The 15,889-nt window shown below is 46.9% G+C and overlaps 2 protein-coding genes across 14 annotated transcripts in view; both read left to right on the top strand.

The window, feature by feature from the left end:
* LOC105490248 (spermatogenesis associated 13) overlaps positions 1 to 15,889 on the top strand; it is a 326,039-nt gene that overhangs the window by 309,894 nt on the left and 256 nt on the right. For 9 of the 13 annotated variants that reach the window (XM_071081538.1, XM_071081539.1, XM_011755681.3 and 6 more), the window contains 4 exons: positions 2,413 to 2,542; positions 4,989 to 5,361; positions 8,332 to 8,406; positions 10,831 to 14,896. In XM_071081538.1, the coding sequence (XP_070937639.1) occupies positions 2,413 to 2,542; positions 4,989 to 5,361; positions 8,332 to 8,406; positions 10,831 to 11,006 (754 nt within the window). In that variant the 3' untranslated portion in view covers positions 11,007 to 14,896. Of the gene's footprint in view, positions 1 to 2,412; positions 2,543 to 4,988; positions 5,362 to 8,331; positions 8,407 to 10,826; positions 14,897 to 15,889 lie in introns of those variants that run through there. The other 4 variants (XM_011755690.2, XM_011755678.3, XM_011755689.3 and 1 more) reach the window with 4 other exon arrangements.
* LOC105490249 (C1q and TNF related 9) overlaps positions 8,331 to 15,889 on the top strand; it is a 31,461-nt gene continuing 23,902 nt past the window's right edge. The window contains exon 1 of the mRNA XM_011755692.2: positions 8,331 to 8,406. The gene's annotated coding sequence lies outside the window, so the exon portion shown is untranslated. The remainder of the gene's footprint in view (positions 8,407 to 15,889) is intronic.

Below are 15,889 nucleotides of genomic sequence, written 5' to 3'. Positions count from 1 at the left end.
TCCCTGCAGGGAGTGGAGAGTGAATCATTATTCTTTTTTTTTTTTTTTTTTTTTTTTTTTTTTTTTTGAGACGGAGTCTCGCTCTGCCGCCCAGGCTGGAGTGCAGTGGCCGGATCTCAGCTCACTGCAAGCTCCGCCTCCCGGGTTCACGCCATTCTCCGGCCTCAGCCTCCCGAGTAGCTGGGATTACAGGCGCCCGCCACCTCGCCCGGCTAGTTTTTTGTATTTTTTAGTAGAGATGGGGTTTCACCGTGTCAGCCAGGATGGTCTCGATCTCCTGACCTCGTGATCCGCCCGTCTCGGCCTCCCAAAGTGCTGGGATTACAGGCTTGAGCCACCGCACCCGGCCCATTATTCTTTTGTACTCTCTGCCTCTGAACTCCTGTGGAGAGACAGACTTAAAAAGGGAATTTTCTGGCCGGGCGCCGTGGCTCACGTCTGTAATCCCACCACTTTGGGAGACTGAGGCGGCTGGATCACCTGAGATCAGGAGTTTGAGACCAGCCTGACCAACATGGTGAAATCCCATCTCTACTAAAATGCAAAAATTAGCTGGGCATGGTGACGGGCGCCTGTAATCCTAGCTACTCGGGAGGCTGAGGCACGAGAATCGCTTGAACCCGGGAGGCAGAGGTTGTAGTGAGCTGAGATCACACCATTGCACTCCAACCTGGGCGACAGAGCGAGACTTTGTCACAAAAAAAAAAAAAAAAAAAAAGGGGGTGGTGCAGGGGGAACCTTCTTACAATTAGATTGGAAAGTAAAGAATAAGAGCAGGTCGCTGAACAATAGACACTAGATATGGGTGTTAGCTAAAGAGTTAGGACTAAAGGAATTAGAAAAAGGAGTTCATTGAGACAGATAAGAGAGAGCTGTATATTTTTTTCTTTTTCTGATGGAGAAATCAGAAAAGTTCAGTAGAAAAAACAAGGAAGTCAAGAAAGCCACAAAATTGAAGAAAAAAAAATTGTGATTGTAAATATGTTCTACAAATTTTCAAAGACATTTTTAAGAAAATGTCTGGACGGCATGATGAGGAGCCAGAGCCAAAGACAATTAATAAGAAAGGTAAGAAGCAAAGACTTCTTGGAAGATGTGGGCAGGCAGCTTAGTACATTCTGAGATGGGAACGCGGGGTCCGGAAGTCCATACCTCACTCTTCAGTAGTTGATTTTCTTCCTTTAAGGGCGTTTTTCACCAAGAACATTTGCAGATTTTGGTTTTTTCAAAATAAAAATTAGTCAACATGACAGAAAGTCCATTTCCTAGTCTTAAGTAAAACAAAGCAAAAATTATTTTTAAAAAACCATTGCAATTCAGTTTTGTCCAGAAAAACTGATTTTGCACCCTTTCTTCATGGCTGGAGGCCTCTTTGGGGGCTCTGTGCCCATTATTTTGGCAGCCCCTGGTGTCATTCTTGCTCCTGCCCTCTGCCCCACTTCTGAGTGTGAATGGGCCTCTCTGAAGATGGCAGGGTCTGCTCGGTGGGCAGCGTCTGGGGACTTCCCAGGAGCTGGGTTGAACTGTGTTTGGTAAATAGACAATAGAATCTGCTTTCAAGGCGTTCCCATGGCTGTGCAGGATTCTAACTCATTCCGGCTGTGATGAGCGGCCCTGTCTGTCTTGTAAGTTGCCATGGGAAAGTGGAAAATACAGCTCATTAGCTGGATGGTTGGTCTCCGTGGCCCCGCATTATTAACGCTGAGCAAAACCTGAATGGGAAGCTTGCAGATACTGGACGTGCTCTGTGCTAGCCTGTGTGTAGATTAAAACTGTAGTTTCTGCTTTTCCGGTGCCTACAGTTTTAGTGGGCTTGGGAGCGGGGACCTCCTGGGGAGAACATTTTAGCTTGACGTCACTGTGGTGGAGGGAAAGCACCAGAAAGGAAGATCTGTTGGTGAGGCGAGTGCCATACTGCCATTTCCGTAACTCACCACTTCAGGCGCTTGTCCTCTCCTGTCCTTTCCCGAACAGCATAAAAGATGAAGACTCAGAGCACACAGTCACTTTTGAAAATGGTTAGTGATTTTTAAAGTACTTTATATAGCAAGACTGGTTGTGTGAGAATCAGAGCCATGATAAAGACTGTTCTCTCTGTATTAATGAAAGTCACCCATTGTCACCGTGACTAACATTTATTTGTGGCATTCACTGTCATTCATTGTGATTTCTGGGAAATGAGTGAAAACATTTTTATTCCAAAGAATTCCGAATTGCATTGCGTCAGCTCCCTTAACCTATGCAGACTGTAGTCTATTCACAGGGGAACAAGAAAGGGAAACAGCGGCTACGATGTAAATGTCACTTTGTCTAGAGCATTTGTATATGAAGAAGCGCCCCAGTGGGTTATTTTGCCAGTCCTTCTTTGTAAGGTGCATGTTGTGTGATGAAAATTATCCTCCCATCTTGCAGTGATTACAGCAACATAAAGGCAGCGTATGAGGCCATGAAGAATGTGGCCTGTCTGATCAATGAGCGCAAGCGCAAGCTGGAGAGCATCGACAAGATAGCTCGCTGGCAGGTGTCCATCGTGGGCTGGGAGGTAAGTGGGAAGCACCCCGCATGATCCCGAGCCACTCGCCCCTCCTGCACCTTTGATCTGGTGCAGACGCACTTTAATATCCTGTGGTCAGTACCTTATATTCTTGGCTTTAATGGTAATATATACCATTAATGGTAAATGTGTTTTGAGGCATATTGTTGAATTTAACAGTCAACTATTTTATACCCACCCCCGTAAGAAATAAAGTCTGAAGAGTATCTGCAGTTAGTTTATTGCGGAGCCTCTGTCTCTCCTGGTAGAGGGAGCTCCATGAGAACCGCAGAGGATGTTCCGTTTGCAGCCACATAACTTAGTAGTAGACGTATGGGGGACTCTGGAGTCCCTGCCCACATGTGAATCCTGTATGATCTGGGCAAGATTAATTTTTTTAACTTACAAATTGGGGAGAAAAATATTACCTACCTCAAAGGCTACCGTGAGCATTTTATAAGATAGTACAGGCCAGGTACAGTGGCTCGCACCTGTAATCCCAGCACTTTCGGAGGCCAAAGTGTGAGAATCGCTTGAGCCCAGGCGTTTGAGGCTGGCCTGGCAACCTGGCAAGACCCCATCTCCACAAAAAGTAAAAAAAATCAGCCAGGCGTGGTGGCGTACACATGTAGTCCTGGCTGCTCGGGAGGCTGAGTTGGAAGGATCACTTGAGCCTAGGAGGTTGAGGCTGCAGTGAGCCATGATCGTGCCACTGCACTCTAGTCTGGGTGACGGAGCAAGACTCTGTCTCAAAAAAAAAAAAAAAAAAAAGGAAAGAGTACAAATACAATGCCTGTAATAATGGTCCAACAAATTCTCTCTCTCTCTCTGTATTTATAAAAATAGTGACAATAGCTAGCACCTGTATGTGTTTACCACGTGTCTGAATGGCACTGATCTGAGCCATTTGTACCTATATGAACTCATTTAATCCTTTCCACCATCCTATGAAGTAAGCACTATTATTGTGCCCATTTAACAGATGGGAAAACCAAAGCACAGAAAGGTTAAGTAACTTGCCCAAGACCACACAGCTCGAAAGTAGCAGAGCTGGATTCAAACCCAAGCAGGCACCCTGACTTCAAAGTCCATACTGGTCACCACTGCGCTCTACTGCCATTAAATTAAGAACAACAAGCAGATGCCATTCAGATTTGTAGACCAAGCTACATTGATTTTACATTTATTAATCGGTCAGAACTCACTCTCCCAGAGGACTGAAAAAGTTTGGAGCAAGAAGTTAGGTTTTTAACTGAAGTAGGCTATAGGTGGTGAAAATTGGAGAGAAACACGTAACTTCAGGGGCCTTATAGACTTCTGGAGTTTGGACAGGATCTCAGAGAACACTGAGTCCAACTCTCTTGTTTTGTAAGAATCTAGGGCACAGAATTGCTCTAAGGAAGTAAATAGAAGAACTATTTTGGAGTCAGGCTCTTTTGTCTCCAAAAACTACTGTGTATGACTGGGATTAAGGGAGAATCCAATCCTATTTAACAAAGGCCAGTGTCCTACCAAATACCATAAAGTAACATTGGATTAGATTCAACCTAAATATTGTAAAAGTGTGTTTTTCTTTTTGATTTTGGACACTGACATTTAGGGGATAATTTGTCAGAAGTTAATTTCTTGCTGACAGTTTCCCGTCTGGCCTTTTGTTCCTATGACTCTAAATAAGTCGCGATTCCAGGGAGCTGCTATATACTCAACACAATAATGTCAGGTCCGTAATCACGGTCCTGTACCCCTACACGAATGCTTCCTTACGTATAACCCTGCACGCTCTCATTCTTCGAGGCTCTGTTTAGGTCAGCTGCTGTTTCAAGTCTTGACTGGGTTCCATTAATTCAGCATGCTGCTTACCAGAGGCTCAGGCAAGGAAGACCCCTCAGCTAACACAGAGGTACTGTCAGTTTTCTAGTGAGTAGGAAAACAAAGAAAAGGAAGAAATTTCAGGCACCAGGAGACCAATAAATCCAGGTTTATTAACACAATAACTTTGAGGCCCTGCCCAGCTGTGAATGGGGACAGGTAGTGGGCAGTCTCAGGTAACTAGAAAGTCTGAGAAAGATTCTTTGTTAGGAGTCTCTTCTATATCCTAACACCTCAGGGATTCCAAATTGGGAATTTTTTTGTTTTTTGTTTTTTGGTTTTTGTTTTCCTAGAGAGAAGGGTCTTGCTCTGCCCCTCAGGCTGGAGTGTACTGATGTGATCACCACTCACTGCAGCCTCAAACTCCTGGGCTCAGGGGATTCTCCTGCCTCAGCCTCCTAATTAGCTAGGACTACAGGTGTGTGTCACCATGCCTGGTTAATTTTTAAATTTTTATGTAGAGATGGGGTCTTGCTGTGTTGCCCAGGCTGGTCTCATACTATCCTCCCACCTTGGCTTCCTAAGTAGCTAGGACTACAGCTGTGCTAGAATTGGAAGATCTTAAGATGTGTTTTCATCCTTCCAGGGACTGGATATCTTAGACCGAAGCTCAGAATTGATTCATTCTGGGGAACTGACCAAAATCACTAAGCAAGGCAAAAGCCAGCAGCGGATGTTCTTCCTGTTTGACCACCAGCTGGTGTCCTGCAAGAAGGACTTGCTGCGCAGGGACATGCTGTACTACAAGGGCCGGCTGGACATGGATGAGATGGAGCTTGTGGACCTGGGAGATGGGCGCGACAAGGACTGTAACCTCAGCGTGAAAAATGCCTTCAAGCTCGTCAGTAGGACCACAGATGAGGTTTATTTGTTTTGTGCCAAAAAACAAGAAGACAAGGCAAGGTGGCTGCAGGCCTGTGCAGACGAAAGGAGGCGGGTGCAGGAGGACCAGGAGATGGGTGAGCAGCCCTTGGCCCTGCAGGCACCTTTGCCTCTGCTTGCTGTAATAGCTTCATTCTCCACCACCGTGGGCCCGCTGTGCCCAGCCTTCTCCCTCAGAGCTGGATCCCACCATGGGGAAAAGACGAGGGATCTGCAAACCCTAAATACTTCTGAATGTACTTACAAGACAGACCATGTCAGATGTCGTTACTACAACTAACATTTGTTCAGTATTTACCTTGTGCCAGACATTCCGTGGCCCATTTATAGAGACTGTCTCATTGAATCCCTGTGAAGTGGTTACTGTTATACCCAATTTACAGATGAGAAAATTGAGGCTTATGGAACTGGCCCACTCTTGCCCTGTGGCCACATAACATTTAAATCCAGCACTTTGGATGCCACATGCAGGGTAGAAGAATAAATAATAAAACCAGCTCGGCGTAACCCCAGAGATGGAACCCCACTATGGTGACCATCACCCAGGGTATCAGAAGTATCATGTGGGCTGGGCACTGTGGCTCATGCCTGTAATCCCAGCACTTTGGGAGGCCGAGGCAGGCGGATCACAAGGTCAGGAGATGGAGACCATCCTGGCTAACACAGTGAAACACCATCTCTACTAAAAATAAAAAAAATTAGCCAGGCGTGGTGGTGGGCACCTGTAGTCCCAGCTACTCGGGAGGCTGAGGCAGGAGAATGGTGTGAAGCCAGAAGGTGGAGCTTGCAGTGAGCCAAGATTGTGCACCTGCACTCCAGCCTGGGCGACAGAGCGCGACTCCGTCTCAAAAAAAAAAAAAGTATCATCTCGTGATGCTGGAGGCCTCCCCTTTGGCTGTGCCCGTGCAGTACCTTCAGGGTGCCTCACTGCCACAGTTGATCCACACCCAGCAGCCTGCCCACATGCTGCCCATCTCTCCCTATGAAACTCAGGACACCCGTCGTCCATTGCAGTTAAGGCGATAGTCCTTCACACCCAGTGTTACATTCGTACGTCTTTGGTTTGTCTTCCCAGCTTCTGCTGACCTGGTGGTGCTGTGTGGCCCCTGAGAATGGAGCTGCCATGCCTGGCATTAATGATGGCAGCACCCATAGTCTCTGAGCCCCTGTTTCATTGCCTCCCAAACTCTTTAGGGTTTTGAGCACAATCTGTTGAATGGAAGTCAGGGTGCCACAGTGAAGGATATTTATCTCTGCAGCTCAAGTGAGCCCAGCCCCCAAAAGTCGTGGTCCAGGATGGAGGGGAGCCAGCGTACCCCCCTCCCCATCCTTGCCCACTGCCATGAGGACAGAACTGAAAACCAGGAAGTGCTTCTTCTGTCCTCCCCAGCCACTGGCTCTAAGCTTGGCTACGGAATTTGGTCTCACCCACAGGAGGTTTTGTGAGATTCTGCAGTAGAGTTGGAGGGATTCAGAAGTTGGTCAGGCTAAAGCGGAAGCAGGGATCTCCTTGGAAACACTCAATGGGTGGACGTTGGCCTGGATTTGGGCCACTCCAAGATACAGAGCTCCCCACATCACAGGCGGCCCCTTACACCAAGTGTGGGGGTGTCCTTTAGACTAAAAGGAAATCCGATTCCCAGCAACAGCCACAGATTATTGGTGCAGACTCTGGGGCCCCATTGGAATAGGGCTAAGCACTCTCATGCCCAGAATTCATTCAAAGATGACAGTTATTAAAATGCAAAACGACAGAGCCACAAAATCTTAGTTTTACTCGTCATATGATGTTGTCTAGTGCAGGCCCTGAAGTCATCTGTAAGTCAGAGTGTTTGGGTTCCTGAAGACGGCACTATTTGCCGGGGGGAGGTGGGGGCATCCTACACCCTTTCAACAGTGTCTCTCAATAGAAAGGAAAGGAGGGGCCTCGTGATGCCCTTTGCCGTGTGATGCTCCCCATGGCCAGTGGTCAGAGGACGCGAGTGTATGACTGAGGCACTCCTGAGCCAGTAAGTCTGGGAACTGGCGCGTGTGTGATAAAACTGGATGCATTCCTTGCCTGGAATGTTTTGGCAGCCCTCATGCTTGATGCATGTGTGTGGGTAGACACTTTAGCAGGTCAGAGAATGGACACGAAGGGCCTTGGAGGCAGGGACAGCCCCAGTGGCCAGCATACAGAGCCTGAGCCCGACGTAAGGACCGTCTGGGACAGATACTGGGCATGTGAAGGAGTCAGGGCCAGGGGAGCAGAGTGGGCAGAGGTAGAGAGGGAACCTCGGGAGTGAGCCAGGCAGTGCGAGCTAGCAGACGCAGGGCCTGGGTCACCTCTGCCAAGCTGGAGCGAGCACCTGCCTCCAGGAGGAAGGCTTCCCTCGGGAGAAGGCAGGGCCCCAGCACCCAGCCCTGGTCATTCAGCTCTGTCCTTCCTTCTCCTTCCCCACATCCTTCGAAGCCAAGGGTTGCCTCGTCTTGTCTTTCCGGTGACTCTTGTTTCACCCAGTTCGCGCACTGCACACGTACACTGTCACTGTACTACTGGACTTGACAGTGAGGGAACGCTCAGGGCACACACTGCGCACAGCTGGGGTACGGAATCCGGTTCCTGCTACTCATATGGTACCTTTGTTCAGGGTGTAACTGCTAGTGTGCAAAGCTCTCGTAGCGTGTGGGTGAACAGGCCCTGGGACTCTTTGCTCTGTGCTCTCCTTCTGGGGCCTCATCCTTTAGGTTATAATTGGGATGACCTTGTGTGAACATTTGCCCGGGAGTGTCGGGCTTCACACAGACATCCTGCATTCTCGTGGGCACCACCCCGTTTCACTCTGCAAGCTCTCCGGGTTTGCAGGACAACCACATGGCCACCTTGGCGATAATCCTTGTGACTTCCCCTTTGCTGGTCTTCAACCTGTCCGGGTTCTTTGAGGATTAAGGTTCTTGGTCTCAGGTTATGGTGGTAACGTCAATGCTGATATGGGCTGTGATGCAAGTTTTGCTCTGAAACATGTCCACGTGTTCTGAATATATGTCGCATTTATTTCTAAATGCAGGAATGGAAATTTCAGAAAACCAGAAGAAACTTGCCATGTTAAATGCTCAAAAGACAGGACATGGAAAGTCGAAAGGTAAGTTATGGAGAAGGCTTTGTCTCCTTAATGCTTATCAGTATTCTCCTGAAAATGGGGAGCATACCCCAAGTTGTCAGCCTGTGACCAGCTTGGAGTAAGGAAAACAGTAGAAGTTAGAACTCAAGGGCAGGTTCAGAAGTGGGGGCAGGTGAAGGTGGCCTGTGTTTGGTTTTGAATGTGCGTCAGTGTTTGCTCCCATTGGGATGTGGGCGTAGGAAACCTTCAGAGGTTCTGCCAGAGGGTGGTAGACCTCCTTGCCCGCCAGCGGCCCCTCCGCTCCCCTCCCCCAAGTGCTGATGGTGTTAGCCACCGGGTCACGCACATCACCAGTCTGAGGCAAAACCAAGTCCTCTTGCCTCTTTTAGCATGAGAGGACAAAATCTCAAACCCCAAACTGCTTCATCAGCTATAGGCTGGATATAGTCTAGTTTAAGTAAGAAAAAAATGTAAAGGCTCGGTACATCAGGCAAGGAGTTAGACCAAAAAAGACACAAGAGGGCCGGGCGTGGTGGCTCAAGCCTGTAATCCCAGCACTTTGGGAGGCCGAGACGGGCGGATCACGAGGTCAGGAGATCGAGACCATCCTGGCTAACCCGGTGAAACCCCATCTCTACTAAAAAATACAAAAAAAACTAGCCAGGTGAGGTGACAGGCGCCTGTAGGTGAGGTGGCGGGTGCCTGTAGTCCCAGCTACTCGGAAGACTGAGGCAGGAGAATGGCGTAAACCTGGGAGGCGGAGCTTGTAATGAGCTGAGATCCAGCCATTGCACTCCAGCCTGGGTGACGGAGCCAGATTCCGTCTCAAAAAAAAAAGACACATGAGCTGATTTAGGGCAGTGATCCCCTAACCTTCACGCACATTAGAATCCCCAGGGCAGCTGTTCAAAAATGCCCAGGCTGCATACCCAGGGCTCTGATGAACTAGGATCTGTCCACGCTGCTGGTAATGCAGATAGCTGGCCCAGCAGGAATTCACTAATAAGGATTTTTCCCAAAAAATATGCACTGCATTCTTAGAAACTTTATTCCAGTCATCTTTCTACTGTAAAAGGGATTACCCTATGAAATTTATCTCTGTTCATATTTTCCTGACTGCAAATGCAAAAGCAAGGACCAGTGAATCCCAGGACTGCAGCAGGCCACTGACTGAAAGGCCAGGAGGAGCTCCTTCCCCAAACCACACTGAGCACTCCACTGCTTTCTCCGTGCAAATGCAGAATTTATTTTCCCCACTAAGTTACAAGTATCTTTAAAGCAGAAAAACCCATGTTATTACTTTTTTAAAATCTCCACTTCTAATGTCAGGTTACTAGTAAGTAAATCATTTTGTCAGAATACATTGTTTTCTGTCCGTATCTTCTGAGAGTCACTCACCCCGCAGCCGGGCTCCTCAGAACGGAAGGACTGCTGACATTCACGGGTGGCCACCCGGTGGGACGCGGTGCCTGCGTTATCTGATTTCTTCCTTCCTGCCACCTCGGGAGATAGGGAGAGCCTTCTGGCAGGTCAGGGGCAGGGGTGGGTTCTGAACCAAGGCCTTCCTGCTTTCAGAGCCCACCCTCTTCGTGCCATGCTGACTCACACAGTTACCTTTAGATCTAATCGCTAATCTTAATAAACCTTCTAAATTACCTCTGCACAGATGAAAAATACCTAGGCCAGTGAAGTTTTGATTAGAGTGATTACGTATTGGGGGCACAGTTCTAAGCACTTTACTTCTATTAATTCATTTAATTCTCATAGCAACCCCATAGTACTGTAATCCCCATTTTAGGGATTGGGGAACCAAGGAGTAGAGAAATCAAATAATTTCTGCAGTAATCCCAGCCGGTAAATGGCACAGAAGAATTTGGGCCGAGGTAGCATGAGCTCCAGACTTCCATTTAGAGCATTTTATTGCTATTCACCGTGACCGTCAGTCTGGCTTGGATTCCACCACTCCCCGCTGCGTGTCCTGGCATTCAGTTTCTTTCCCTGTCTAGTTGTCATAATACCCTCCTTGGAGGCTTTTTGGGAGATTTCAGTGACAGAGACTGTGTCAAGCTCCACACGGAGTACCTGAACATAGCAAGCATAGCTACTGGACCTTCTTTTTGGTTAATGTGAATTAAGAATTAGCTCTCTACAAAAAAGTACAAAAATTAGCTGGGCATGATAGCACCCCTGTAGGTGCAGCTACTTAGGAGGCTGAGGTGGGAGGATCGCTTGAGCCTGGGAGGTAGAGATTGCAGTGATCCAAGATCACGCCACTGCACTCCAGCCTGGGTGACAGAGTGAGACCCTGTCAAAAAAAAAAAAAAAAAAAAAAAAAAAGAATTAGCTGAGAACTTGGACTTGGAGTCTCAGCATTTTCATTTTTTTTCTTTTTGGTTAACAAGTGACCCTCAGTCCCTGTTCCATCTCTCTCCCCTCCCGAGTCAGGCTACAACAGGTGCCCCGTGGCCCCACCGCACCAGAGCCTGCACCCCATCCACCAGCGCCACATCACTATGCCCACAAGCGTCCCCCAGCAGCAGGTATTTGGCCTGGCGGAACCCAAAAGGAAGCCCTCGCTCTTCTGGCACACCTTCAACAGGCTCACCCCCTTCCGGAAATGAAAACAGGAGGCTGTGCTTCCACGGAGCTGGGTGTCAAGAGGAGAACTGTCTTTGTTTCTTGTGTGCTTCAATCCAGGGAAGGTTTCTTGGACCCAGTGATAAAAACTTCCTTTTTGGGATCAATGAAGGAGAGAAGGTCTTGGAATCACCTTCAGTCTTTGGAGACCCAGCTGCCTTTGTGGAAGGGAGGAGATGGTCATGACACAAAGCTTTATCAAAACTACACAGAAACACCCGTGACCCGTTAGGAGATGGCCCGGATGTGGGACCCGGTACCGTGCTCTACAGTGAGTGGTGAGGCAGCAGCTGAAGCCACCCCTGCTGACGGTGAGCAAGTGCAGCCGCTGGTCCAAACACAGCATCCAGGGCTTTGCAGCTCCTACGGGGTGACGAGGTTAGAGGATCGCTTCGGCGTTTGATTTTCAAGGGTGTCGTCAAGACGGGGTTGACACAATGCTGCACATGTCTGGTCACACTTAGAAATTGAGCTCTTACTCTCTTCTGTAACACGGGGGGACGTACAGCTGCCGTGGAGCTGACCACGGTGTTCCCTGGCATTGTCCACACAGATGCTAAATGGTAGTACAGACGTCATCCTGCAAGGTTCCTCTTCCTGCAAGCGAAGGGGAGAGAAACAAGAGGCACCTGTCACCTTCATCGCAGTCCTCAGTGCAGAGCAACTTACGCATCCTCAAGAATCCACTGCTTTTCAGGCAAGGAGGGAGAAATCCTCCTGCACACTGGCTTTGTCCCGGAGTCGGTTCCCTCCTGCCCGCACATCTTGAGTAACTCCGAGCAGAAATCACGTCTTGCCCACATACTGTAACCTAAGAAACTGCTATTCAAGGCTGGGCACGGTGGCTCATGCCTGTAATCCCAGCACTTTGGGAGGCCAAGGCAGGTGGATCACCTGAGGTCAGGAGTTCAAGACCAGCCTGGCCAACATTGCAAAGCCCAGTCTCTACTAATAATACAAAAATTAGCTGGGCATGGTGGTGCATGCCTGTAATCCCAGCTACTGGGGAGACTGAGGTAGGAGAATCTTTTGAACCTGGGAAGCAGAGGTTGCAGTGAGCTGAGATCGCACCATTGCATTCCAACCTAGGGGATAGAGCAAGACTCTATGTCTCAAAAAAAAAAAGAAAAAAAACTGCCATTCAAACAACTGTTTGCAATATAAAAAGCTCATTTACTCTAATATTTATGATACAGTGAATATGAAAATGCACTGGTCAGAAGGCATTCTCAAAAAGCCGCACTGCTCCCGACATCGTCCTTACCAGTGAAATCGCAAAGACAGGCAAAGCAGTCCTGCTTCTTGGGAATCCGAAGCTGCCTTTATCACATAAAGCCAAACAGTAGGGCATAACTGTGTCACCTGAGCATGTCATCAGGCTTCTGAGGACTTGTTCTTTATAAGAGAGACCTTCACAAAATATCTTGGCTCAGAGATAGCAGTCTTTATTAACAAAGGCCATGCGCGCTGACACCTGCAGATAATCACCTCCTTTTCTTTGTCTGTGTTGTACATTTTCATGACATAACTTATAACTATGTCTAGAGAAGGCAGGCTCTGCAACAGAGATGCCCTTTCAACCCGCTCAGTGCCCTGGACAGGAGATACTGTGTTACACTGTTAATGGATTTCTATTTGAGAAGCTCATTTTTGTATGCAATGGCTGCAAAGTTTTTTTTCTAACAGGCTCATGTTTGAGAATAAACAAGTCTGTGATGTCAGAGACAAAGGTGTATTTTTCAGTCTGCAGGTGTGTGGCACCTCCTTTCTCCCCTGAAGCTCCCCACATCCAGAGCCATTTCTGAGGGGTGACATCATGAATCAAGAAAACATAACCTTTGTCCTCTCAGGTGAAGCCTTGGAACATTCTGTGACGGCTGATGTCCGTTCTGAGCCACCTTGGCACGCGTGCTTATGGGCAGCATTGCTAAGGGTTCAGGTGCCCTGTGGCTGGCAGCCCCTGAGTTGCTTCTGTGGACCATCACGCCGCGCAGCGTGTCCTGAGACTGAAGTTGCTGCAGGAAGGAGCTTCTAAGAGGTCCTGTGGCATGTGGGGGCGTGTGTGCGTGTTTCCTTCTCGAACAGACATTCCAACTTTAGTTGTGTTTATAGAACTGACCTTCTTACTAACAAAATGCAATGATACATTTTGGAAACTATACTTAATATGTTTTTCCTGCACACCTAGCAATAACTGTAGGGGTCTCTGCTAGGGTTGTTTTTGTATGTACAGCAATTTTGAACAAATTATTTTAAATGTAATATAAGAGAATTCGTTTAAGGAAGTAAAGAGAATCATTTGCTTATGTTACATTTTCCGTGAGGATTCAGTTTAAGAGTCATTCTTAGGGCTTCCATTTCCTAATATTTATTCATGGGTAATGAAGAAATGCTTTGCATTTTGTGGCGAGTCCTAATTTATTTTCCAGCTGAGCCCTGACTTCCGGTTCCCACCTACCTCCATGGACTTCCTAACAGAGACTCATGAATACCAGGACATGTTTTTATTAAATCAGGTTCAGTTCATTGCCCCGGTCAGTTTTATACAGTATGAGGGTCACTCGATTAAAGATCTTTCCTGGGTAGATCCTACTTCGACGTTCAGGTGATTTTGAAAACCGCTAACATTTTTAAAAGGCTAGAACATCCTTTGACTTCTTGAAAATCCGCATGTCTGGCTTGGGTTTTATTACCACATGCCTGAGTTCTTCAAAGAATAGAAGGCTCAAGTATTCTCATTTTCCGTTTGCCAAACTTCCTTCTGATTTGAGTCACATGTTCCACTTGGAAAAAAAGGGAACAGAGAACCTCCTCCACGGACAGTGTATGAATTTCACTGGGAATCTTGCTGTCTCCAGCCTCTCTGCCTTTCTCTCTTTTTAACCTTACATTACATAATATTATAGATGGGCCAAAAAAAAAAAAAGATGACATAACATTTTGAGGAATTTCACCTATTCGTTCTTCATGTTTGAAAATTTGTCGACTTTGTTAGCAGACAGTTGAAGTAGCCTTGGGTCAAAAGCAGCCTTTTCAATTGTGATCATACCTAAAACATATAAAAACCCTGAAGTAGATTATAAGCAATTATAAAATCATAAAATTGAATGTTTGCAGAATCCTGGAGCAGTAGCTTTCTTTGTCTTTGGCCTGCAGACTGGGAAGAGGGCAGCAGTAGTACGCCAGAGCTTCCCTGGGATACCAGCCGCGTGGCTGCTTTTCATTCGATCTGATTTTTGTTTCCCACTGTAGATCTGATTTTGTAGTTGAAAACATTTCACCATCAAACACTATTTCTGAATATCGTGCCTTTTTTATACCTAGCCTAGATGAAAACCGATGCCATTCTTATTCAGAAAATCCCCCCATCCTACATGACTGTTACCTAGACATAAAGCAAAAGTGCATTTAATTCAAAATTTGGTTCACAATAGAAGTATTTTGTAAAAGCCAGCTGAACCAGCGTTTTACCAGGTGGAAATCTCTGCAAGCCAAATTGCTGATACTCCTTCATACAAATCAACTTGGTGTCCTAGCCAGAATGGAACAGCATAATGACCTGGAGTTCGGGGGAGTATTTCTGCACTATTACTTGTCAGGGAGAGAAGAAAGAAGTGTCCCTCAAACGACAGTGTCAAGAACTATGAATAAATGTTCTTTCACCAGCTCACAGGCCAGAAATGCGGGACCCAAGTCAACTAGGTGAAACTTACTAGCAGACCCAGCTTTTCCATAATAACCTAATCTGCAAATCAGTTTATTAAAGTTTCCCTTGGCTGATGTTGTTTTCAGGATGCAATGAAAGTGGATTTCAGAAGGCTTTGGAAAAATAAGTGGAACATGACTGATCTGAAAAAAAAAAAAAAAAGCAAAAGCTTAAATATTTGATGTAAGTTTACTTACCTACAACATACTTTACATTGTTGCCTTTAGTTATCTCACAGGCACTGACATTTTATATTTAGAAAATACTTTTAATCTTTCTAATCTTTTTGTGTAAATATTAGTGTCCATTGTGTATGACTTGCTAACCTACTTTGCAAGACTTTGGGCAACATTTTAGCTCGTTAACTTCAAGATGATGTGTCATCTGTATAGGTCAAAGGATGGGACTTCTGAACTGAGGAATTTGCTGTTGGCAGCCGAAGTATGATGTACAAGATGTAACTTGATATGTATTTTTGTTGACTTTTTTTGTAAAAAAAAAAAAAAAATTTACAAGGTTATTTGATTTTTTAAATGCTGTGAATCTATATTTGTTGTTTTGTATATTAAAATTCATTTGCCAAACTCGTTCTGATGATGCATTTGAGTAGCAGCCTTTATTAACAGGAGGAAGTGGAGAGCTGGGTGCGGGGCCTTCTGGGACTTGTAGTGCCTCTGCTGCCCTGATGTCCCTAGACTTCTCAGTGGCAACAGCTCATCCATTGAGGAGCTCCATGTAACCCCTGGGTAGGCGTGGGAGAGGGAGGGCTCTGAGGGCAACCTAGGAGGGCACCCTGGCTTGAGAAAAGCCAGTGGTTGGAGTAAGAGGGATGTGGAAGGGAGCAGTGGGATGGGGCCGCTTTTGCTAGGGATCATGGAGAGGAGACAGAGAACAGACTGTGCCCTCTGACTGCCCCTGAAGGCTAGGCCCGGCCACAGGAGCTGTGTTAGTGGCCCTGCTCACTCGCCCTTTGCGGGTGGGTAGATTAGAATTTCCTTCTCTAACAGCTCAGAAGAGCTCAGTCAACAGCCCATTGTTTGCTGTGGCTGTAATCAGAAAAGGATTCCTATGAAGGCTGCCAAGTGGCTCCTCCCCACTTTTTGTTCACTCTTAACATCCACCTGCTTCCCAAAGTGACCTGCGCCCCCTCCTTGGGCTGCA

This window comes from Macaca nemestrina, chromosome 16 (assembly GCF_043159975.1).
Source record: "Macaca nemestrina isolate mMacNem1 chromosome 16, mMacNem.hap1, whole genome shotgun sequence".
NCBI classification, from domain to species: Eukaryota; Metazoa; Chordata; class Mammalia; order Primates; family Cercopithecidae; genus Macaca; species Macaca nemestrina.
The sequence above is the reverse complement of the archived record's forward strand: the minus strand, read 5'-3'. Positions and strand labels throughout refer to the sequence as shown.